This window comes from Anopheles funestus, chromosome 2RL (genome assembly GCF_943734845.2).
Source record: "Anopheles funestus chromosome 2RL, idAnoFuneDA-416_04, whole genome shotgun sequence".
NCBI lineage: Eukaryota > Metazoa > Arthropoda > Insecta > Diptera > Culicidae > Anopheles > Anopheles funestus.
Window position 1 is genome coordinate 92,651,919 of NC_064598.1, and position 24,882 is coordinate 92,676,800.

The window sequence follows — 24,882 nt, forward strand, 5'->3', positions numbered from 1 at the left end:
CGTTAAAGGTGTACTGAAAAGATATTTATTGTATATAAGCATAAAGGAGTGTGAAAGATTTTCTAATTACACTACGAAACGCTGAACCGATGATAATGGTTCCTTTTGTACGCGTTGTCGATTACGCTAGCGCTAGCTAAATAACATATGTTCGTTCGTACGCTTCCCAAATTACTCTGCATTAGGCCCAAATGTGTTGTTCTGCTTCTTAACAAATTGCGGAAATGGAATAATGTTAAACTTTACCATGCCCTTCTATTTGGTCGTGTTGCAGTTTAAAGTGATGTTTACTTGTACAAGTACGTTAAGATTTGATTGCTAAAAAGAAAGTGCATGACCATGAATGGATTTCTCACCGGTGTTAATTATCTTCTATCCTAAACCGTACTAGTATATATAGCTCGTATATGTGTTCGATATGTTTGGGACTACTACACACAACTTTACAGTATGCAGTTTTAGGCGCTTTTTAAAGTGGACTTTTCTTTCAAACATTTGTTATTCCTTCTTAGCTTCATCTTTAAAACTACCAGAGCTAGAGTTCGGGGCTTAGCGTCTTCTTCTAAACATCAGTCATAAGTTGCCCTACACTTTCCTACATATTCCTGTGTTTGACATCACACATCAACTATTTCGCTAAACTTCACACACCGCGATACACAAACACACATTCTAGTGCTAAAATCGTAATAATATAAAGCTGGAAATCAAAATGTTACACATTTATTGCAAAATTACAAACTTCTCCTTTGTTTAAGCACGAAATTAAAAATAGTAAAAACAGACAAACGTTATATCGGTATAAATTCGTCATATCACCTTTTGCTCAGGATGTGGTTTCTTGTATAGAAGAACAGTTGATTAGCATTGAAAATATCTTTCCCGGCCAACTTGATGCAGAACACGCCAGCGTGAATTGTTTTGCGACATTTGACAAGAGACCGTCATGGGAGACAGTCGCGTTTATGGTAGTACACTGCATCCACGAATTCTGTGACTAAAGTATATGTACAGCAAAAAAGGAAAATAAATAGCCATAACGGATAGTAGCAGTTGTAATTGAGCAAACCAAAACCCGATAGGACATGTACATAGAATCTAAGAATTACCACAGAAGTTAGCATCTCGTTATAGCAACTAATACTGTTTCACAACAATGACAACCGCTTTGGACATTTCCTAATATCGCGCTATTCTCCTATGACCGCCATAACCCCTTTCAAAATCTTGGCAACATTGCTCACTGTATCGCGCGTTCTTTACAACCGAAAACTATCGTTTATCTCCCAGGACCTTCTTCTTCATCATGTACTAAAACTAATTAACGCTCTCTGTTCCAACATGGCGTCTGTGCTACCGCAAGTGAGCGTGTGCGTGCATTTATGAGCTGCTCGCTGGAAAATACGCGAAATAAGCCGAAACCCCGATTGCATTGATAATCTCGGCCTTTGATAACTGGTAAGATTTGTTTTTTGTTTGTTTCAATAGTTTACTCAAGAGTCTTACAGCCAATTAATTCAGACACAAGCACAGCCTCTGACGGGCGTGGGAAAAAGGGTGAGCGATGGTCAGATGAAACGACAGTTTTTTTTTCGAACAATATCTGAAAGTGACCGGTACGAGATTCAAAATTTGTCTCAATGTAAAATCTTTCTTTTCACATCAACCTTTCCCGGCACGCCACTCCCCTCTTCCAACAAACCCCCCGCCGTTCGTTCTTCAGTTGCGCTCAACTCATTTTTCTGGATCCACGGGTGGAGTTTGCTCTCCAGGACTGCCGATGTGCATCGTTTCAATGTAGCTCTGTTTCGCTTGCTGGTACTGCTTTAGTCGGCAAATTGCGTACTCCTAAAAGAAACGAAAACGATGAAGACACGATACATTTGAATGGTGTAAAAGGCAATCATCTTTTTTTTTTTATTCATAAAGAACGGCCTGGCCGTATTGCTAAGGCAATCCTTCTTACCATGTAGCCAAACTCGATCTCCTGATATACGTTCACGATTGCCCAAAGGCTCCAGAACAGATGAGACGCCATGGTGAAGCACTGCACTTCCCGACGGACCTGCTCAATCTCGTCAATTTCACTGCCTCCCATCGAACTCACTTTCGGGCGTTCTTCCTCCTCGGTAGGATCGTCACGATCGCTAATCTCCAGACCATCGTCCATCGGTGCCGATAGGTGACTCAGGTACTGCACGATGAACTTCTCCTACGCACAGATTCGGGGTGAAAAGAAAGCAAAGTTCGAGAAAAACATAGCCACAAACACATTAGTGATCGTTCGAATCGGAAACAGCGAAAGAACACAACAGTGTGGTTTAAGCTCAATGTGGTTTTGAGCACTACAGATAAAGTTTAAATACGAATTTCATTCATTCGACTGTTCATTGTGTTTGTTTTTATGTTGTTTTTTTGTTTGAAGAAATAAAGATACGGATGGGTTGTAGGCGAAAGATTAATGAAACGTGAAGCAAAAGGATTGAATAAATGCGACAAAGTTGTTGCCATTTGACAAACTGTTCAATCATTACTGTGGCACGATCGATAACATTACAATCGAAAAAAAAAAATACTAGAACGAATAATAGTAAGTAGAGCAAAGTTTAACGCGCAATCGAACAACAACACAACAACAAACGAGGTGCGGATGAATGAAAGGAATGAAATGATAAATGAGTGACAACAAAAACTCTACTTTGGTAGATTCGCTAGTACAATCAGGGCGGACGATCAGGGGGCTGGTCGCGGTGTTGTGTTTGCTTTTGGTGGTGCCGACCCCAACAACCCTTTGTCCGTGGTACCGCAGATGCAAACACACACACAGGCACGCACACACAAACACTCAGAAATACTCGGCGCCGGCATTCCCGGGCCCTTCTAGAACGAGAGAAACCATTACTGATGCTCTGATGCACGTCCACACGTTTGACGCCCGCATTACAGAGAGAAATACTTTTTCCTGTTTTCGTTTGTTCGTTTGGTTTTTGCTTTTTTGTGTTTTGTTTCTTTGAGCCTTAGACTTCCTTTGGTAGCGTTTGACGCATATTTGTGCGTGTGTATGTGCTTTTGGCAGGGTGTTGATATAGCTAGGAAGCGCACGGCAGGCCTCCCCCGCACATTACCCGCCACAGGACCACCAGTGGCCGACGAACTGAAGAGAGAAACAATAGAGAACGCAAAAAGAAAGCAAAAAAACGCGACGGCGACTCGGTAGCGCGCGCCGCAGAACGAGATCGTAAAGGCGCTTTTCTTAGCCTTGCGCGTACGGCTTATTATTGCGGCGTGATGGTGGTATACCTGATAGAGTACCGGCCTGCGGTAGCTTACCTGCTGTTCGACGGAAGGATACTGGTCCAGTTTGTGGTAGAAATACGGTGCCTGCGCATTGGTGTAATCGAACGTATACTCGAGGAAGTGGTTGGCTAAATCGAAACCGCGATAATTGTAGGCACAGTACTCGAAGTCAATGATCATCAGTTCTGGTTCACCGTCCGCAGCGGAGTTTGCATCCGAAAGGGCCTGCGAGTTGCCGCTCAGCACGGAATCGCGCGTATTATCCAGATCGTTCTCCATTGAATCATGATCCAACGAACGTTTCCTACAAAATTCAGGGGGAAGGACCACTTAAGTTCGCTTTTCCAAGTGAAATTTAATTTCATTCCTACCGTGAAATGCGGTTAAGATTCATATTGCCACCGTCCGATGGATTAATTGATTCATTGTTTGACACCACTCCGTTCGATATTAGGATGCTACTGAAATGCGAATCCAGCTGGGTCGATTCGTCAAAGTTATCCAAAGTCGTGCTTTAAGGGAAAAGAAAAGATGATCGATAGATGAACCTTCTCGGGAGTTAATGGAAGCCAAACACGGTGCCAGACGTACCATTCGCGATAGGAATTGTCATGCATCGACGGATAATCTTGTCGCAGCAGTATGTTGCCTTCCTGCAAATCGTTGTGACAAAACACGACCGGAAAATCTTCGCTCTCAACCACCGATCGTAACCACTCAACCTCACCCGCCAGATCCATCTCGGTTAGAATGCGTTCGTCCTCATCGGACCGGCCCGTTTCGTCCCCGTTGCCCTTCTTCACATTGCCATTCGCTCGATCGCGTTCCAGCGTTTTGAGCGTTCCCGTAACGCCCTTCAGCCAGCGGTTCATCGTGTTCCAGATCCAGTCCGGTTCCTTCGAAACTGGTATGTCCATGCTGTGGATGGCAGCCATCTTTTCTGCGACTTTGAGCGAAATTTTGGTATCGCTCAGTTCGGCAGTCAGCAGGGCCCGCGCCGGTATGTACTGTTCGATACGTCCACCAGGAAAGATACCGTGCAGTTTCGGGCCGAGTTTGCGTTCACTTAGAAGCGTAAACACTACCGATTCGGTAAGCATTGTTTCCAGCGCGTGTTCACCATGGGTTTGGCCGTATATTCTTAACAGCACCTAAAACATAACAAGAAGAACTTCAATATATTATAATATACTTGTGAAAGTTCTCTTCAATTACTAATTTACGCCTATTTTCATCAATTTCAAATTCTAATGATCTCTTTGCTACACATCGGGATGCTTCCAACATGTCGGACCGCGCACATATATTTGCCCTATCTTATCTATCACAGGTAATCGGTTGTTAAATTGGCATTAACACGACCATGAACTGCCTTCGCAATGCACGGTACACTGTTGCGAAGACGTCGTAGAATACAATAGCAAAAAAAGGCCTGGCATGATAACCTCCTCTCTTCAGTCAGTCAATGGGGCATCGTTTTAATTTAATCATCGATAATGATCGAATTGCTCTGTCACAGTGGCGCGACACTGGTTATGATAATAATTACTACGTAACACCCTAACACATGACAAATGGGTCTTCCGTGGACTAATGTCTCAGCTTACCTCCTTCGGTTCTAGCATACCGGTGCAGCTATCCTTACGGGCACGCTTACTACCATTCCGTGGCTTGTTGTTGCTGGACGTCTTTGTGACGGTGTGACGTTCCGTAGCGAAGGAACCTCTACGCGAGCCAGGGTTCGATTTCGTACCACCATTGTTATTGTTGCTGTAATAGTGATGTTCCGGCAGGCTGACGTAGTACAGAAAGTTGGAGAGCCCACCGCTAATTCGCTTCAGCTGCAGCTCATCGGCGGATATGGTTTTCCAGGCACCGGTCAGATAGTCCCGACAGATCCGAGCCGCAATGTCGCGCATCTCGGTAGGAGAATTGGCCTGTGGAGGTGGAATAGAATCGTAGGAATGAATTAGAAAAACGTTCTAGATGGAAATAATGGAAGAAAGCGATATTGGGTGTCTGCTGTTAACCTACCGTAGCCGCACTATAAGTAAGACAACTCAAAAGAATGCTAAGTTTAAGGTGTAGCGAAAGAATCAGTGTGCTTTGCTTGACAAGAGTAGTCACACCCTATCCTCAACTAGCAATTTGACGAAGGAAAAAGCTCTAGTGGTGCTCGCTACGTAGGTATTAGGTACACTAATTATCCTTCGCTTGTTTCCAATGTTTGTGGAGATGAAAAATGTTTATCACTGTATGGGCTTCCAATCTTTTGCTGTTAGTAGACAAGGATGGATTTTTAGTTTTACTTCCTTAACACAACTGATACAACAACAGAAGCTAAATATGCGGTCTTTTCAATTCAATGGTACATAAAATACTGCCGACCATAGGTAGAGGTATACGTGTCTGTAGGCCCCGAGAGTAAAATGTTGAATATTTGGCAAAAATCAATATATCTATCTTCGTTGTAAGGATGCATCCCACACTAGCAGAAAAGTATCTAAATCGTGTGTTGCATCATTTGGGACTATATAAGTTATATATGAAACATCCATAAAATTAAAACTATCTCTGCTGCAAAACATTTCAATTGTAACCTGTGATGTAAAAGTTTTCGAAAGTCATAGCCGGATGGCGTCGCCTCCGGGGTGGATAGGTTGCATTGCATCGCCAAACACCGTAGCCATTCGACCCCGAAACCAGTCCACCGTCGGGCGGCGCATGCGTGTCCCCAATAGGCAAGCGTTCGGATTCACCGAAGTCTGTCGGGTTTTCCCTTGTCCTTTGCAAAACTCTGCTCTACCGATGCTTGTGCGACATTCTGCGGCTATTCGGTTTGTTTCATCATCGGTTTTAAAACGACGTAAACAACAGCTGTCTGACTGACTTCAATCCCTACAAATGTCATCCCCTTCGTCGAGTGGAAGCAAATTGCTATCCTGCTTCTCACAGACATTAACACACACTCAACAGAAAAAACACGCACACATAATCGGCAAGGATTCGTAACGTAATAACGTGACGTAGCGGTTAAAGTGACGGTGCCGCATTCCCGACAGGTGGCCAACCGAATGAGGAAAGTAAACAAAAACACGTGGAAGCGTAATCAAATCAATAGCGCTGCTGTAATGTGCCAGTACGCAGATATCTGTATTGGCCAAAATGTATTACTCAATCTATTTGGTCATACAATGTAATTGGGTTAGAAGAAGATAATCCATCGATCGTTTGAAGAGGAAACGAAATAATAAGTAATTTGTTTTACAAATCAAAACCAAATAATAAACCTTTTTTCATCATCGAACTTCAACAAAACCGGACTAGATATTCATGAAACCCTTAATCTAAGAGAAAAGGAAATAATTGTACTGTATGTTTTATCAACCGGACTGACTGTTCCCTCCTCAACTCGAAAACCCTGTAAAATTCATTTTCCCTAGAGCTCGTACGTTGGAAACAAATTATCCCTCAACCCCCCATGGGAAGGTGGTGTACTTTTTGCTGTAGAAGCTAAAATTATGTGCCATTATCGTTATGATTGCTGACGATACGTTCTACACGTGGATCGTGTAGAGCCACCGGCCTCTATCGATGTGTGTAGTATGTGTCCAACATGCAACAAACGATACATTCAAGCTGTATGCATTCGGTCGGATACGGTGGCACAAGGTAACCTTCAGGTGCCGGATCGCAAACAGTCGGTTTCCTTGGTGTAATATGCTTCCAACCGACAACGGTTGCATTCTGTTGTCCATTATTGATCCAACCGTCATTGACCGTCATATGCAATTGGCAAGTGATACAAGGAGCAATCGGGCTCGGATTTAACCTGGATAGGCTTTTGTAGAAGCTCCTCAATTGCGTATTTATTTTATCACTTTCAAACTGGAAATGCCAAACTATTTTGGCTTGCGTGTGGTTTAGATGTCCACACAACTTTGTCTACCTTTCTGAACCTATTGCATTTACACATCATTCACAGTATGAGGGGATTTTATTTTCTACAACTACGATTCAAGATCCTGCTACGTGGTAAAATAAGTCTTGATACGGCCAGGCCGTTCTAACCGAGCATAAAAAAAAAACTACGATTCAAGCGAATACTATTTAATACATGCAAACAACAAAAATAGCTGCAATCGTGGATGACAGGGTGAAAAACGGAACTAAGGTGGGTGCAAGGGGTGACGAATGCTTATATTAATGCACCAGCGCGAAAAGGGATTTTTGTGCGATTAAATCTAAAACCAAAGGTTGTGCCTTCATGTGTTTGGCTTACAGCCACTAGATAAAAGCGCCATGATGGTAGCAACCGCAAATGAAACGGTTGCATCTTGCACAACACTAAACTATTAGCAAAGCAAACAAATGACAACAAATCTTTGTGTAAGCGAGTGAAAAACCTCGGAAATGATACGCAAAACAGCAGAACGCCGACTCCTTTGTATAAAACACTTCACCTTCAGCAACTGCTTCAGTGAATCTGCCACCGGTTCGGGACGTTTCTGGTAAATAGAGAGCGAGTATGAAGGGAAAGAAAGGAAAGAGAAAAAAGTCACATTTTAGAAGCCGTAATCCATACATTTGATTGTAATTAGATGCCGCATCATGTGTCTAGGGGGGAGTGTAATGCAAACATGAAGAAAAGGTAGCTTAATACAATTGGATAAACAAAAGTCACATTGTAGTGGAACGTGACCGTGAATTAATGGGCCGATGATCGATTGACAATCGACGCGGCATAAATCTTTCGATACGAAACACACAAAAAAAAAATGGAAACGTAATTAATGCATTACACGTTTCAACGTGAAGCTAAGATAACGAGGCAAAGCACATGTGTGATAATTTAATTTCAGCTACCACCTTCCTAACCTTAAGTCCTTTCAGTCCTAGATACGATGAAAGGAAAATCTCTATCTCTAGTGCGACCAAATTGTTCAAAGACACCGAATAGATAAGCGCCAGACGAGCATGGGTGACGACTTCAGAAAATTGTTACTTTGTTGCGCAGATCGTTCAGATCTGTTTCCATTGTTTGTAATTACTGGTTCCCTTCACGCGCATCCGTTCATTCCGAATTGGTTTGTAAAACGCATTGGGCCCCATCGTATTACTAATATTTGCGGCGCAACAAAACTATTAAACTGATAAGGAACAATCTTCCCCACACTTTACCAAGGGGAGGGCAATGGTTTGTTAAGAGCTTAAACACACGCAATCTGAAGCACAGTTTGTGTTTGCTTAAACTTGACTTTCTTCACTCATTTCCTGCTGGCCTTGATATGGAGCAGAAACCGTCATGCAAAGATGCGTCATCTCGTACTTAAATTAAAATTTTATTCATTTATGGCTAATAATCCCGAAAATAGAAACATTTAACACCTTCTTTTGGTTTTGCATAACAAAACTTATGAAGCTAGACAGGAAGTTATTGCTTCCCGAGAAGGCATTAACCGTTGGAAAAGCTTCCAGACATTGGCGGTGATTGACTCGTGCGTAAAATACTCGTGATTCCATGCCACCTGTTGTAAGTGTTGTGAAGTGTGAAAATGCACAACAAACTGCTAACCAAACCAGTATCAACTGATCTTATTAGTCACGATTTGTGACATTTTATGGGTGTCCGGTATGAAAGCCGGTTCTGATTACACCGGACACAATTCTACTGCTGTGATACTGGATTTTTTGCAGCAATTAGCGTTGGAAAGTCATTTGTCCAACCCGACAAAGCCAGTGGAAAGAAAAAACCAATTACTTCCACACATTGGTCCGATTCATGGTCAAAGTTTGATACTGTTCCAGATGTTTCTTCACACAGCGTGTGTCTTGCTTTAGAGGAGCAACTTGATTCTCCTGATATTTTCATACAAAAAACCAAAATGTGTATAGTGGCACGTAATCACCACTTCTCATCCGAGAGGTCACTCTACCTGGTGGCGTTGTATAGCAAACGATGGTCGACTAGCGGTCGAAGGACGGTGGGGATTTTTCTGCGTCGTATTAACCCCTCCAACAATTGTTGTGCGCACACAGTAGAAAGTCTGCAAAACGCATTCCGTGTTTTTGTGTTGGTCGCCAAACACTTTGTTGTAATTTGTTTTCTTTAGTTTCGGGTTGATCTGTTTTGGGTGACTAATTTGTTTTCGTGTTCAAATCTATACCGACAACCATTTTGGGATTTTTGGCTAGTAGAAACATAGTAGCCATTATTCATAGTATGCTACAATGGAAGCATTTCATATTTTGTTGCTATGACGCAGGACAATCTTTGTTCGAGGAGGATCGCCTACAATAACAACTTGTAATAAACATGTAATCGTAGTTAGCTATGAGCCCATGGTGGAAAAAACCTTGCCCATGATCCGTTTATCGCAAACGGGGTGGTTTTTCAGGTGCTTTCTCGAACGCAACGCAATCGATCGATGGCGATCACAGTTTGCACATACATAAACACACACTCTCTTTGCTATTGCAAATCGTCAGCTGCTTCACCTGTGGAAGAATATAAATGACATTAAAGTGCATCGTACGCACTCACCGCTTACCTTTGCAATGAGGTTATTCATTATGCGTTGCGTTATCTCCTGCTAGAGCTTGACTAATCGTAAATCTATCGCCTAATACCAGGATGTTCTAATCGCAACAGCAGGCCGACAAATCTAGTACAATACCCGGCCCAAAATGTCGGACCACCGGTGACGAGGTTCGGTGGTGATGATTCTTCTTCCTTCGTTCGTCACTACCGATAAGCACCAAGCGCGCGGGCTGATTTTTTGGACTTCGCGAGCAGCACGCGCACACACGGTCGATGTTCCCGTCCGTCTTCGATTATGTGCTGATAACGGGAATACCGAGATTCCTTCGCTGGTAACAGCTTCTCGGGGGGTGTGCGTTTCACACTTAGCTTAGAAGGCGTCACTTGCTTGGTACGGGATGCAAAGGAAATGGTTGACTATTGTATTCCTTTCTTGCATGCGTTTGTTATTACATGCAGCCGAGAATGTAAAAATAGAAACAGCACTGCGTGAAGTAAAACTACAATTTTACCACTCGAGCTCACTCGTGCACGATTACGTTTTAGGTTAAGAGGGGTTGATTTTCACGACGATTTAACGCAGAATTTGTATAAACAATTAACAACAAAAAACAAAATAACCAATGTACATGGATAATACGCTTACATCGCACTATCGGAAAAGATTTGCACTTCTTGAAAATCGTTTTTATATTTGTAAGATAGATTTCCTTTCTTTTTTTGTGCACCAAACTACGCGACGGGATTGATCCAGCTGATGATTCGCGTTTGTTTGCTTTTCACTTCTTTATCCGCACCGCATGCGATGCAGCACAGGCGTACAAAACGTAATGGGTTCCGCTCCAATAGAATAACATCGGTTTTTTTCCGTACACACAGTTAACGTATAAAATCACAAGTTTAAAATGTTTTGAACAATAGATGCGATAAAGGATGATAACGTTTACGTATAAAAAAAATCACGAGCTCAGGGAACGTGCACGACCGTTCAGGTTAACGGTTTGAATCTTATTACTTTTTTCTCGCTCGTTTCAACCGAAAGAAAGCGTTCCGCATTATACGTTTGACAGCAACGAAAAAGAAACAAATACAGCGCCGGGAAAAAGAATCAGCTTTGTTTTGACAGATTGGATGCAATCCACACTGAAGCGTTCGTTTTCAATTGGGGATTATGTTTTGAATTGCGTTTATTTCCTGGAATATTATCGTTTTTGAATATTTCTTGTGTACATTTGTCGACATTATATTTTTCTAATAGGGAATATGCTACAAATTTTCTACAGCTGTTATACAAAAAAACGAATAAACACATATTATTTGCAATCTTTGTGTTTGAAAGCGATACTATTTCCGTTGATAAACTTGCCTAGTATCAATCTGCATGCTAATGTTCGTCATTATAATGCGTTTGCATTAGTGCATTACACTAATTATTTCAAATTTAATACCATTTGTGAAAAAAATAAAAGCTCCGCCCACGAAACACAACGATAAATCGCAGTTCGTTTCGCCCCTAGAAGGGTATGCAAAAGGATGCGCACCAGGATTAGTGTTACCTCTTCTGCAGTTGTTCTCTGAGTCCTTTTCCGCGCTTCTGTTTACGCACGTTTGTGATATCGTTCAGAATTATAAACAGAACTGATTAGAAACATAATTTAACAAATTTAATTTATTCGCTATTCTCTAATTCGCCTGTGTCCTCTTTGAATGGGCGTATCTTTTTCTCTCCCTTGCATTTTAGGAGATGTTTCGTTAGATTGGTTTTTCTGCAAAATTTGTGCTGACATAGTTCGCAGCTAAATGGATAGATTCCGGTGTGCTTTACTTCGTGACGGACTAGGTCCGTACGATGATTAAATTCCTTTTCACATTGGCTACACTTAAAGGGCTTTACATTCGAATGTATAATCATATGGTGTTTAAGATTAACAGTGCAAACGAACGACTTATCACATTGCGGACACTGGTGCACTCGTTTGCCCGTGTGCCGCAGCTTGTGCACGTTGTAGTTATGCTTGCGTGAAAATTCATCTCCACACAGCTCACACCTAAAAGGCTTGTAGTTGTTATGCAGCAGTATGTGAGCTTTGAGGTTTCCCTTGGTTGAAAAGCGTTTTCCACAGATGTCACAGACGAACTTTTTCTTATCGTCGCTGGCGTCGGTTTGGATGTAGTTTTGATAACTTTCTGCAGTTTCACCTGTTATTGAATCTTCAGAAGCCTCATTTTTTAGTATTTGAACTTCCATGTCGATAGTTTGATCATCAGCTGAGATTGGTTTATCATCATCATTATCAACTGAGATAGGTTGATCTTCCGCATTATCATCGTCATTTTCGTTTTGCTGTTGTTTTATATTTACGAGATATTCCACGTCGTACGAATCCGATTCCAATAGGTCTACCTCAGGTACCGATGTAGCAATATGATCTGACTCAGTGTGATAATTGTCGTAGTCCTCCTCGTCTGGCGATTCAAATGCTTCTTTTTCATCCATCGAAGATGCATGTGAAAGTGTATCGTTTGGCGTTTGAACAGCCTGGTCCGGTAGTTCAATTGTTGCTCGTTGAACGATCGAAGTTTTATTCTGCAGCAGCAGTTTCCGCAGTTTTCTATCAGAGGAAATGCATTTTTCTCGTATTTGGTTAGCTGACACCAAAGCTTGTAGGCAACTATTGCACACCAATTGTGGCAATCCATCGTCGCTTTCGATTCGAACGTTGACACACGCTGTAATTATCGCTGCTGGTGTACAATCCGAGGGTATCATATTGCATCTTTCAAACAAAAACCAATAATGATTCACTTCTTCCACACAAACTCGACAAATTTCGAACGAATCCATTGTGACTCTAGGCGGAATCCGTTCGTTTCCGTCCGCGTAAAGTTGACTGAATGCAAACAAAAACAACTTCGATGAACTGTCAATCTGCCAAGATAGAAACAAGGTGTAGCCAATGTCAAAATATATTAAAACGAGATGTGCTAAATGTTTTTTTTGTGAGGCTCATTTTTCTGTTTTTTTCCTTTTAGTGAATACATTTTTATCTTTCGATAATCTTTGCACTAATTTTTCGTTAGCAAAATAGCTTGCGCATTGTTGTTCAAAGCATCGACGGTCAAAGGTTTTTGGGTAATTTTCAAGCATTTATTCATCTTGGTTTTTGACGGACCTGTCCGCTGTCAAACAGAAAAAAAACGGCATCAAAATGCCAAAAAACTTGCAATGAAAAACATGGAACAAAAAATATTATAAAAAAGCACTTTCATGGGCTTGTTCATGTTTCCTTGTGCAATATTTTTTAATCGAATGTAACACAACTGTTAAAGAAACCTATAAACTAGTGTAAATTAGTTCAAACTGCGGTGCGCAAATTAGAATCGCCCAAAACCGAAACGGAACCGTGATTTAGAACGGCAAATAGCTTCAAAGCAGAAAGAGACAGAGGCGTTAATCCAGTGCAACCATACTGGAATTTGGTTGAATTCCTGTAGTGTCCTATAAGTGGAACCAGGTAACTGTTTCATTGTAGCAAATTGGGAGTGAAGTACTATCGTTGTAATTCGATTTTGTAGATAAAATATTATCATAAATCATACTCGCTCCTTGATTGCCAAACACCATCAACATGCGCAGCCGAACGGAAATGGTAACCACAACTCTGGACGGTTCCGACTTTGATGAGGAAACGGATTTCGAAGACTCCGAGGAAGACTGGAGACCAGAAAAGGGAGATCCGAAAGCACTGAAGCGTAAAACACGCGATTTACTAACCGGAACTATCGGTGGGAAGCGTGGTGGTCGCAACAAAGGCAATCGGCGAGGTCGCAAACCAGCAGCAAAAAGTGGTCCTGGAAGACGACGAACGTTCGCCGATGACGATGATGAAGATGACGACGACGAGGAAGACGATCGTTTCGATAGTGACGGTAGCGGAAGTTCCACCCCACCGGTTCCCAAACGTGGGCGAAAGTCTTCCACGACTCCACAGCGAGCGTACGGTCGGAAAAGCGACGGTAAGACACCACCGTCCACTTCGAAGGGATCGATAGGGCAGGTGAAGTTAAGTCCCAGCTCGTCCGTGTCGGGATTAGATTCTTCCGGAGCCGAACATTCAGTTAAACCGATTCAACGAAAAGTGGCCAACATGACCGGCAGCTACCCAGACAAAAGCGGTTACCTAAAGCTGTTTGCTTTTCGCGCAGATCTGGAAGAAGGCATACGGGACAATCTGAAGGTGTGTCTTTGGCGTCGAGACGGTTCCAGTTTGCTGCAGAAATATTTCCGCGATAAATCAGTCGATGCCAGCACTCCACAGTTTACGTCTTCTATGGTGGTAAGTAGTTGAAAAAAATGCTTTTCTTGCATCATTTGTTTAAAGTGGTTTTAACACACTTCCTTCCTTGTTTGTATCACAGTACTCCTGTTGGGAGGATAAACAGGCCGATAAGTATATGGAAGTGAAGGTGCGCTGTATCGAACAGTCGAAACAGTTGCGTGTACAGATCATTGACGTTGAAGCAACCGAGAGCCGAGCGAAGGAAGAGTACCAGAAGTACGTCGAGAAATATGGTAAAACGATCGAAGATCACGACACAGACCGGTCAAACGGAAATCGTTCCGGATCGGCATCTTCGGGTGCGAAAAAAACACACGACCATGGCAGCAACAATGGCGACAACGATAATGAAGAGGGCGATGGAGAACAGGACCAAGACGATGAAGAGTACGATGCAGAGGAGCCTGACGATGAGATGCAGGGCGTGGAAGGCAGCGATGATCCATCGCAAGAAGAATGAGAGTAGGGAAAACGGTATGGGGTCGGTGCTAATAATCTCCACAGCATGGTTCCTCCTCGGGAGTGATAAAGGGTAAGACGATCAGCTTAATAATTTATAACCATTCGTGTGTACCGTAATTCAACTAGCTTCCTTTTTGAGACGGATACGGAAACGAATCGTGAAGAATGATGCCCCTAAAAGGGCACAACTATTCGCCCAAAACTCGTGCGAACAATCTTTGTGTTAGGCATTACGTACTAAGCTAACCGTATTCTATTACAAACAAACTATTTGCACACCTTTTAGCATAAATAAGCGTAGCGACGGATACTCGTGTAAATGTTCACATTTTAAATGTTAATGTTTATGGAACCGTACTTGACTGAGTAGCATGAAAATCGTATTATTACTAACCTCCCACCCTCCCTCGTTACATCCGGTCGATGGCGTCTCTGCAATTAGAAGCGGCTGTGTGGTGTGCGCCCAAACTCTTGATCGAAACATGTGGCACAACAATTTAAAATATATGTCCGCTTAGTGGGTAAGAGCGAAAGGGAGAGATCATTGCGTAATTTTCAACTTAAGAATGAAAATATCATAATAAAAACGATTCATTGTTTTAAATGAAACTATCTAAATCATTTGGCCGTATTATTTTACTTTACGTGTGCTATTGTGTGGTGCCGAGTCCTTTCTGTGATATTGGTTATTGTTTTACGAAGTATTTCCGAATTTGTTTCCTTGTTACAAGTTTTATTGTTTTGCTGTACTATAAGGTATCTTTAATTCCATACTATTTCCGATCGGAATTTAATTCCGACTACAATATTGTAGGAAACATGCAAATTTGACGTGCTCCGTTGTCCCAATGATTTCATTATAATTGTTATAACATATATTAATGGACAGATGTGGGTGGAAACCGAAAAAAAAAATTTTTTTGAAAATATAATCATAATCGGTCAGTAAATTTTATGCAAAAGCAAAATCAATAGACAAAACAAGTTACACGCAGACGTAAGATAATGTATCGGCACGAAAAGGGAAACATTGAAAAACTTAACAGAGAAGTAACTATACACACATTGAATAAACAAGTTTCCTGTTGAAACATTTACCTGAATATTAAAACCCAACCAGGTGAATTAGTTCACATTCATACCAGACGCAAAGAGTAGCGTTTTCTTGTTTTTCTTACGCTTGCCAGCGCTCGAAGCAACTCCCGCACCGGTACCAGAAGTGCATTGGTTTGGGTGAGAAATTTTTCGCTCCAATGCCGCCTCAATAGCTTGTCCAAGATTGTTGTTAAACTGTGGTGCACGTGCAGCCATAAACTCTTCGTCCGTTTCGTCCTCATCGACCTCGGACGTCGGTTGGCGCCAACCAGTACGTGAGGTACTGCTCGCTGCTACCATACGGCTACCGGTCACTTGAACTAGCTTCGGTGCCGGCATCGAGCTGGAAATTGCCGACGAAGTTCCACCTCCTAAGCTTGGCCAACGCTGATTGGAGGAAGGTTGGGCAGAAACCATCTAAGGTTTAAGAAGAGAGAATGTAAAATGTTTTAAATGTTTAAATTTCTGCACATTCGCTTCAGCTTACCTTCGACCAAGAAGACATCACGGAACCGCTGGATCCAGGGGAGCTTGAAATATCGCTTGCAACCGGGCTGGTTCCAAAGAGTGTTGATTCTTCAGAGTAAGAGTCGGGTAGTCCGCACTGGAAGAGACAAATACTACGTTTAGACGTTACGTTCAAAGCTATTTTTTTTGTAAAACGTTTCATCCTTACCGAAGGAAAGTGTTTAGTGGATTCGATAGAAATACGAGCCGAACGTGCCATCGCTTTACCAAGCTGACGCTCGTTAAACTCGAAGATTTGCTTCTCGCGTTTCTGTTCCGCTCTGGCACGCTTCTGCCGTGTACGATGGCGCATAATCAGCTCGTCTTGGAACAGGCTCAATATTTCCTCCGACACGAGTCCATCGCCCGCCGGTCCGAAATCCAGTTCGACCACATCGAATTGCGTGCAAACGGGCAGATGCTCCAGATACTTCAGCCGGCGACGCAAATTCTCATCCATCGAGCAGGAATCCTTCTGCACAACGCGACCAGTTATACGGTGTGGACTGCGATCCAGACTGCCGTACATCGCTTGCAGCATGCGGCTGTTGATGGAGTGCAGAAACAGTGGCTGTCCATCTAGCGACTGATAGAAATAGTAATGTTCACCAGCACATTGTGCCGTCGGGACGATGTCAATGTCACCGACAGTGAAATTACTCTCCTCATCGATCATAAAATCCGACGATCCTTCGCTTCCGGTTGGCATTGCATGAGCAGCGCCGTCGGCAGCGTCCCTATCCTCATGCAGTTCAGTGACATCGTCCGACGCACTTGAAGAGATCGACATTCCACGTACGATCTTCTCCGCTGGCACGGGAAACAGGATCGCTTTGGATGCCTTCAAATTGGTACGCCGTTCGGCAAGAATGTCTAGCGCCTGTTGCACGAAAATGTTCTCCGGTGCTTCGGCACCATCGGACACGAGCTGGTTTTCCAGTTCTATTTGCTCGCGCTCCATTATTCGCAACATTTGCACGGTGTCGGTTAGTAGCAGCTTGGTAAGGATGCTGTTCCCAGCGGTCGCATCAAAGTGCGGGATCGAAGTACCAACCACCGGATGGCTGGTCATTGCCATCGGTAGCTCGTCGGACACTTCGACCACCTTCATGGTACCCTTTTCGCGACGCATTAGTTGCAGCGTTACGTACTCACCCGTACCGAACGCGTGAAACGGTTTCGAAACGGCCGAACGTAGATCAGGCAGATGGATCGCCTCGTAACAGATAGGACACTTGCGCCATGTTTTATCCGACAGCGCCAGATAGTGCAAAATGCACGGCCAACAGTACACGTGACCGCATTTCGTCATTTTTGCAGCCACCGGAGGATACAGACAGATCGGACATTGCGGTTCCTCCGAACTGAGCACGTGGATTTGTTCCACCTTGCTCCATTCTACCAGCTGATCGGGTGTGGACAGCAAACCTTCATAGTCTTCATTGGCGCGTACTACAAACTGACAGTTCGCTTGCAGGAACTGCTCCTTGTTGTAGCTACCATGTGACTGGTGTGCCAGCTTACGAATGTTGCCCGTGCGCGTGAACCGAACCGGCTGGTCGCGTTCACGCGGTGCGTAATGATAGTTCAGCAAATGGTTCAGGCTCTGTTTCTTCGAGCCGGGTGTAAACACCGAATGTAATTCACCACGTACGCTGTTAGGCGTCGCGTTCGGTCTTGTTGGTGGCGCTAGTCCGGCGGTTCCGCTAGCGGTCGGTTGCCCTTCGTCCAGGGAACTACCGGCATCGCCTTCACCGGTAGTAAATTGATCCGTTGCCCGGACAGGTCGTTGCGACCGTTGCCGAGCATCGTAGTTGTAGTTGCTTTGATTACGGTTCTTGTTTGAGTTCGGTACTTTGCCGGTACTGGCACCGTGCCGGTGGTTGTTGCTGCTATCCGATTGTTCACCACGACGTTTGGACTGTCGAGGCCACTTAACAGAAACATCTAAAAACAGAAAAAATGGACTTATTAAGAATTTTCTATGTTTTTGTTTTTCTTTGCAACGGGTGCTGTTGAGTGACATCCAAGTGCCAAGTAAAAACATATGGCGTTTACAACCCCCACCAACCTTGATTTTTCTTCGTCTCAGAAACCTGTCCCTTGGACAGATTCTGATTGGTAAAACGATTCTTCTCCATGGATGATGGTGGCTGATGTTACAGCTTGCAAATAGAACAATTCAAATGTTTGAGACACGCTCAAAAAGGCTTCTTCCCGTTGAACGGCTTCGGCGGTGGGGCAGGCAGCACAACGGCTGCTGCTGCGGTGGCTGCTTGCGCTAGCGACGGCGGCGACGGCGGAGAGTAAAACTTGTTCCTTACGTTGCGGCATCATTGTTTTTTTCTTTTAGTTTGCCATATTGGTCACCTCTCAAAAAAAGAATTCGGAAGAAATATTTCTTCTTCTTCTGGGTAGGAAAAACACGGAAATCCAAACACTGCTAAATGCAGCGAACGAGCAATCTGCTCTCAACTGAAGCGCTTTCGAGGCACGGAAGTACTGTTGTTCGCTGTCGATTATTTTCGACCACTGCGGTCTTTTGACTCTTTTTATAATCTTCCTTTCTACGATCACGAATATACGCAGTGATGATGATAATGGTGAGTGGTGGTACGCTGATGTACGAACAGCCAAGGGCACTTTTGCGGGTAAATGCAAGGCGTAATATAGACAAACTGCTGGGATAATGAATTTGGAGGTATTAAAGCCAAATTTTAGACGATTGCCACCGGATAAAATGCGACGGGTGGTAGGAAAATTTCCTGCACAATTTTCACAACAGCACGAGCACCGTCGCGACAAAAATGGCGACGAAAATATGTGTAACACTGATCTCAACCACACGGGTATAAACAGAGGGGAGAAGTTGTTCGAAAGAGGTTGGATTTTCGAAGATGATTTACACGTGCGAAAGTTTAAAAAAACCAGCCACATTTGATCATTGCAATTCCCGTAAAACAATAGCGTAGATAAAAGTGCAACTTGAAATGAAGTAGAGAAGGAAAGCATAAAAATTTGCTTTGCTAAATTTGCTACAATTACAAAAAAAAACTAAGGCTATAGCCTTACGAAATTTTCAAATTTATAGAGTTTTTTTTTTATTTTTTATTATTTTTTATTCTTTTTTTTCTTTTAAAGCATTATTTGAGTGAAAAGAAACTCAGTTCAACCAATTGGCATTAAAACAAATCAATTTAATTTTTTTTTCAAAATTAATCAAAAAATGGCAAGGGGTAAGCCTTATGAAATTTTCGAGTTGAAAATTTTTTTAAAATTTTTTTTCTGATTTTTTATTCTTTTTTGTGTTTAAAGCATTATTTGAGTGAAAAGAAACTTATTGCAACAAATTCCCATCAAAATATATCACATTTAAAATTTTTGCTACATTGCTGAAAAATGAGGAAAATTTTACATTTTCTCAAACAGGGTAAGGAACTTGGTTCCTCGAATAACTTCCGGCACGGACACCTGAGAGCATGTCTGTCCAGGAAGAAAATGTAGCCATTGATGCCATCTATCGACCACAGGTTAAAGATTGGCGATCCGTTGGATACCGACCGAGTTATAGGCAAAAGTTGGTGCAAAAATGAGGAAAATTTTACATTTTCTCAAACAGGGTAAGGAACTTGGTTCCTTGAATAACTTCTGGCACAGACATCTGAGGGCATGGCCGTCCAAGAAGAAAATGTAGCCATTGGTGCCATCTATCGACCACAGGTTAAAGATTGGCGATTCGTTGGATACCGACCAAGTTATAGGCAAAAGTTGGTGCAAAAATGAGGAAAATTTTCATTTTTTTTGGATTTTTTTGATTTTTTTTATTATTTTTCACTCTTTTTTTTATTTCAAGCATTATTTGAGTGAAAAGAAACTCATTGCAACCTATTGGCATTAAAATAAAACAATTTAAATTTTTTTGCAAAATTTCCCAAAAAAATCGTAAGGGGTAAGCCTTATGAAATTTTCGAGTTGAAAATTTTTTTAAAATTTTTTTCTGATTTTTTATTCTTTTTTGTGTTTAAAGCATTATTTGAGTGAAAAGAAACTTATTGCAACAAATTCCCATCAAAATATATCACATTTAAAATTTTTGCTACATTGCTGAAAAATGAGGAAAATTTTACATTTTCTCAAACAGGGTAAGGAACTTGGTTCCTCGAATAACTTCTGCCACAGACATCTGAGGGCATGGCTGTCCAAGAAGAAAATGTAGCCATTGGTGCCATCTATCGACCACAGGTTAAAGATTGGCGATCCGTTGGATACCGACCGAGTTATAGGCAAAACTTGGTGCAAAAATGAGGAAAATTTTCATTTTTTTTTTATTTTTTTGATTGTTTTATTATTTTTCACTCTTTTTTTTATTTCAAGCATTATTTGAGTGAAAAGAAACTCATTGCAACCTATTGGCATTAAAATAAAACAATTTAAATTTTTTTGCAAAATTTCCCAAAAAAATCGTAAGGGGTAAGCCTTATGAAATTTTCGAGTTGAAAATTTTTTTAAAATTTTTTTCTGATTTTTTATTCTTTTTTGTGTTTAAAGCATTATTTGAGTGAAAAGAAACTTATTGCAACAAATTCCCATCAAAATATATCACATTTAAAATTTTTGCTACATTGCTGAAAAATGAGGAAAATTTTACATTTTCTCAAACAGGGTAAGGAACTTGGTTCCTCGAATAACTTCTGCCACAGACATCTGAGGGCATGGCTGTCCAAGAAGAAAATGTAGCCATTGGTGCCATCTATCGACCACAGGTTAAAGATTGGCGATCCGTTGGATACCGACCGAGTTATAGGCAAAACTTGGTGCAAAAATGAGGAAAATTTTACATTTTCTCAAACAGGGTAAGGAACTTGGTTCCTTGAATAACTTCTGCCACAGACATCTGAGGGCATGGCTGTCCAAGAAGAAAATGTAGCCATTGGTGCCATCTATCGACCACAGGTTAAAGATTGGCGATCCGTTGGATACCGTCCGAGTTATAGGCAAAAGTTGGTGCAAAAATGAGGAAAATTTTCATTTTTTTTTTATTTTTTTGATTTTTATATTATTTTTCACTCTTTTTTTTATTTCAAGCATTATTTGAGTGAAAAGAAACTCATTGCAACCTATTGGCATTAAAATAAAACAATTTAAATTTTTTTGCAAAATTCCCCAAAAAAATCGTAAGGGGTAAGCCTTATGAAATTTTCGAGTTGAAAATTTTTTTAAAATTTTTTTCTGATTTTTTATTCTTTTTTGTGTTTAAAGCATTATTTGAGTGAAAAGAAACTTATTGCAACAAATTCCCATCAAAATATATCACATTTAAAATTTTTGCTACATTGCTGAAAAATGAGGAAAATTTTACATTTTCTCAAACAGGGTAAGGAACTTGGTTCCTTGAATAACTTCTGGCACAGACATCTGAGGGCATGGCTGTCCAAGAAGAAAATGTAGCCATTGGTGCCATCTATCGACCACAGGTTAAAGATTGGCGATCCGTTGGATACCGACCGAGTTATAGGCAAAAGTTGGTGCAAAAATGAGGAAAATTTTACATTTTCTCAAACAGGGTAAGGAACTTGGTTCCTCGAATAACTTCTGACACAGACATCTGAGGGCATGGCTGTCCAAGAAGAAAATGTAGCCATTGGTGCCATCTATCGACCACAGGTTAAAGATTGGCGATCCGTTGTATACCGACCGAGTTATAGGCAAAAGTTGGTGCAAAAATGAGGAAAATTTTACATTTTTTTTGGATTTTTTTGATTTTTTTATTATTTTTCACTCTTTTTTTTATTTCAAGCATTATTTGAGTGAAAAGAAACTCATTGCAACCTATTGGCATTAAAATAAAACAATTTAAAATTTTTTGCAAAATTTCCCAAAAAAATCGTAAGGGGTAAGCCTTATGAAATTTTCGAGTTGAAAATTTTTTTAAAATTTTTTTCTGATTTTTTATTCTTTTTTGTGTTTAAAGCATTATTTGAGTGAAAAGAAACTTATTGCAACAAATTCCCATCAAAATATATCACATTTAAAATTTTTGCTACATTGCTGAAAAATGAGGAAAATTTTACATTTTCTCAAACAGGGTAAGGAACTTGGTTCCTCGAATAACTTCTGCCACAGACATCTGAGGGCATGGCTGTCCAAGAAGAAAATGTAGCCATTGGTGCCATCTATCGACCACAGGTTAAAGATTGACGATCCGTTGGATACCGACCGAGTTATAGGCAAAAGTTGGTGCAAAAATGAGGAAAATTTTACATTTTCTCAAACAGGGTAAGGAACTTGGTTCCTCGAATAACTTCTGGCACAGACATCTGAGGGCATGGCCGTCCAAGAAGAAAATGTAGCCATTGGTGCCATCTATCGACCACAGGTTAAAGATTGGCGATTTGTTGGATACCGACCGAGTTATAGGCAAAAGTTGGTGCAAAAATGAGGAAAATTTTCATTTTTTTTGGATTTTTTTGATTTTTTTATTATTTTTCACTCTTTTTTTTATTTCAAGCATTATTTGAGTGAAAAGAAACTCATTGCAACCTATTGGCATTAAAATAAAACAATTTAAATTTTTTTGCAAAATTTCCAAAAAAAAACGTAAGGGGTAAGCCTTATGAAATTTTCGAGTTGAAAATTTTTTTAAAATTTTTTTCTGATATTTTATTCTTTTTTGTGCTTAAAGCATTATTTGAGTGAAAAGAAACTTATTGCAACAAATTCCCATAAAAAAAAATCACATTTAAAATTTTTGCTACATTGCTGAAAAATGAGGAAAATTTTACATTTTCTCAAACAGGGTAAGGAACTTGGTTCCTCGAATAACTTCTGGCACAGACATCTGAGGGCATGGCCGTCCAAGAAGAAAATGTAGCCATTGGTGCCATCTATCGACCACAGGTTAAAGATTGGCGATCCGTTGGATACCGACCGAGTTATAGGCAAAAGTTGGTGCAAAAATGAGGAAAATTTTACATTTTCTCAAACAGGGTAAGGAACTTGGTTCCTCGAATAACTTCTGCCACAGACATCTGAGGGCATGGCTGTCCAAGAAGAAAATGTAGCCATTGGTGCCATCTATCGACCACAGGTTAAAGATTGGCGATTCGTTGGATACCGACCGAGTTATAGGCAATAGTTGGTGCAAAAATGAGGAAAATTTTACATTTTCTCAAACAGGGTAAGGAACTTGGTTCCTCGAATAACTTCTGACACAGACATCTGAGGGCATGGCTGTCCAAGAAGAAAATGTAGCCATTGGTACCATCTATCGACCACAGATTAAAGATTGGCGATCCGTTGGATACCGACCGAGTTATAGGCAAAACTTGGTGCAAAAATGAGGAAAATTTTACATTTTCTCAAACAGGGTAAGGAACTTGGTTCCTCGAATAACTTCTGCCACAGACATCTGAGGGCATGGCTGTCCAAGAAGAAAATGTAGCCATTGGTGCCATCTATCGACCACAGGTTAAAGATTGGCGATCCGTTGGATACCGACCGAGTTATAGGCAAAAGTTGGTGCAAAAATGAGGAAAATTTTACATTTTCTCAAACAGGGTAAGGAACTTGGTTCCTCGAATAACTTCTGCCACAGACATCTGAGGGCATGGCTGTCCAAGAAGAAAATGTAGCCATTGGTACCATCTATCGACCACAGATTAAAGATTGGCGATCCGTTGGATACCGACCGAGTTATAGGCAAAAGTTGGTGCAAAAATGAGGAAAATTTTACATTTTCTCAAACAGGGTAAGGAACTTGGTTCCTCGAATAACTTCTGGCACAGACATCTGAGGGCATGGCCGTCCAAGAAGAAAATGTAGCCATTGGTGCCATCTATCGACCACAGGTTAAAGATTGGCGATCCGTTGGATACCGACCGAGTTATAGGCAAAAGTTGGTGCAAAAATGAGGAAAATTTTCATTTTTTTTGGATTTTTTTGATTTTTTTATTATTTTTCACTCTTTTTTTTATTTCAAGCATTATTTGAGTGAAAAGAAACTCATTGCAACCTATTGGCATTAAAATAAAGCAATTTAAATTTTTTTGCAAAATTTCCCAAAAAAATCGTAAGGGGTAAGCCTTATGAAATTTTCGAGTTGAAATTTTTTTTAAAATTTTTTTCTGATTTTTTATTCTTTTTTGTGTTTAAAGCATTATTTGAGTGAAAAGAAACTTATTGCAACAAATTCCCATCAAAATATATCACATTTAAAATTTTTGCTACATTGCTGAAAAATGAGGAAAATTTTACATTTTCTCAAACAGGGTAAGGAACTTGGTTCCTTGAATAACTTCTGGCACAGACATCTGAGGGCATGGCTGTCCAAGAAGAAAATGTAGCCATTGGTGCCATCTATCGACCACAGATTAAAGATTGGCGATCCGTTGGATACCGACCGAGTTATAGGCAAAAGTTGGTGCAAAAATGAGGAAAATTTTACATTTTCTCAAACAGGGTAAGGAACTTGGTTCCTCGAATAACTTCTGGCACAGACATCTGAGGGCATGGCCGTCCAAGAAGAAAATGTAGCCATTGGTGCCATCTATCGACCACAGGTTAAAGATTGGCGATTTGTTGGATACCGACCGAGTTATAGGCAAAAGTTGGTGCAAAAATGAGGAAAATTTTCATTTTTTT

The 24,882-nt window shown here is 41.2% G+C and overlaps 4 protein-coding genes across 7 annotated transcripts; 1 reads left to right on the plus strand and 3 right to left on the minus strand.

Moving 5' to 3' along the window:
* Positions 1-2: 2 nt before the first annotated feature.
* Positions 3-10,863, minus strand: LOC125766235 (choline/ethanolamine kinase). Of its 4 annotated transcripts, XM_049432004.1 has the most exons (8): positions 9,849-10,861; positions 7,761-7,805; positions 4,905-5,234; positions 3,889-4,448; positions 3,669-3,809; positions 3,331-3,601; positions 1,967-2,212; positions 3-1,848 (listed from the first exon to the last, which is right to left on the minus strand). In XM_049432004.1, exons 1-8 carry the CDS (start codon positions 9,867-9,869, stop codon positions 1,735-1,737), a joined length of 1,728 nt encoding a protein of 575 aa, XP_049287961.1. In that variant the 5' UTR covers positions 9,870-10,861; the 3' UTR covers positions 3-1,734. The 4 variants fall into 4 exon arrangements, with proteins under 4 accessions (XP_049287961.1, XP_049287963.1, XP_049287964.1 ...); XM_049432006.1 differs by lacking the exon at positions 7,761-7,805; XM_049432007.1 differs by lacking the exons at positions 7,761-7,805; positions 9,849-10,861 and adding an exon at positions 5,332-6,625.
* A 629-nt stretch (positions 10,864-11,492) lies between these two features.
* Positions 11,493-12,756, minus strand: LOC125766252 (zinc finger protein 616-like). Its single transcript, XM_049432045.1, has one exon. The coding sequence runs from the start codon at positions 12,681-12,683 to the stop codon at positions 11,508-11,510; it is 1,176 nt and encodes a 391-aa protein (XP_049288002.1). The 5' UTR covers positions 12,684-12,756; the 3' UTR covers positions 11,493-11,507.
* Positions 12,757-13,017: 261 nt separating this feature from the next.
* On the plus strand, positions 13,018-15,258 carry LOC125766257 (nucleolin). Its single transcript, XM_049432050.1, has 3 exons — positions 13,018-13,353; positions 13,415-14,175; positions 14,258-15,258. The coding sequence occupies exons 2-3, from the start codon at positions 13,468-13,470 to the stop codon at positions 14,636-14,638; spliced, it is 1,089 nt and encodes a 362-aa protein (XP_049288007.1). The 5' UTR covers positions 13,018-13,353; positions 13,415-13,467; the 3' UTR covers positions 14,639-15,258.
* A 94-nt stretch (positions 15,259-15,352) lies between these two features.
* On the minus strand, positions 15,353-19,207 carry LOC125766230 (RING finger protein 10). Its single transcript, XM_049431994.1, has 4 exons — positions 18,314-19,207; positions 16,412-18,189; positions 16,223-16,339; positions 15,353-16,152 (listed from the first exon to the last, which is right to left on the minus strand). The coding sequence occupies exons 1-4, from the start codon at positions 18,381-18,383 to the stop codon at positions 15,766-15,768; spliced, it is 2,352 nt and encodes a 783-aa protein (XP_049287951.1). The 5' UTR covers positions 18,384-19,207; the 3' UTR covers positions 15,353-15,765.
* Positions 19,208-24,882: the final 5,675 nt, after the last annotated feature.

Bases quoted from the DNA above. Each gene is read 5' to 3' on its own strand.
- LOC125766235 (XM_049432004.1), bottom strand. From the start codon at position 9,869: ATGAATAACCTCATTGCAAAG. The intron at 5,235-7,760 runs GTGAAGTGTTTT...CCACCTCCACAG, and splicing joins CACTGAAGCAGTTGCTGAAG to GCCAATTCTCCTACCGAGAT. The intron at 1,849-1,966 runs GTAAGAAGGATT...CGTTTCTTTTAG, and splicing joins AGATCGAGTTTGGCTACATG to GAGTACGCAATTTGCCGACT.
- LOC125766252 (XM_049432045.1), bottom strand. From the start codon at position 12,683: ATGGATTCGTTCGAAATTTGTCGAGTTTGTGTGGAAGAAGTGAATCAT.
- LOC125766230 (XM_049431994.1), bottom strand. From the start codon at position 18,383: ATGGAGAAGAATCGTTTTACCAATCAGAATCTGTCCAAGGGACAGGTT. The intron at 18,190-18,313 runs GTTGGTGGGGGT...TTCTGTTTTTAG, and splicing joins TGAGACGAAGAAAAATCAAG to ATGTTTCTGTTAAGTGGCCT. The intron at 16,153-16,222 runs GTAAGCTGAAGC...CTTAAACCTTAG, and splicing joins TGATGTCTTCTTGGTCGAAG to ATGGTTTCTGCCCAACCTTC.
- LOC125766257 (XM_049432050.1), top strand. From the start codon at position 13,468: ATGCGCAGCCGAACGGAAATGGTAACCACAACTCTGGACGGTTCCGAC. The intron at 14,176-14,257 runs GTAAGTAGTTGA...TTTGTATCACAG, and splicing joins AGTTTACGTCTTCTATGGTG to TACTCCTGTTGGGAGGATAA.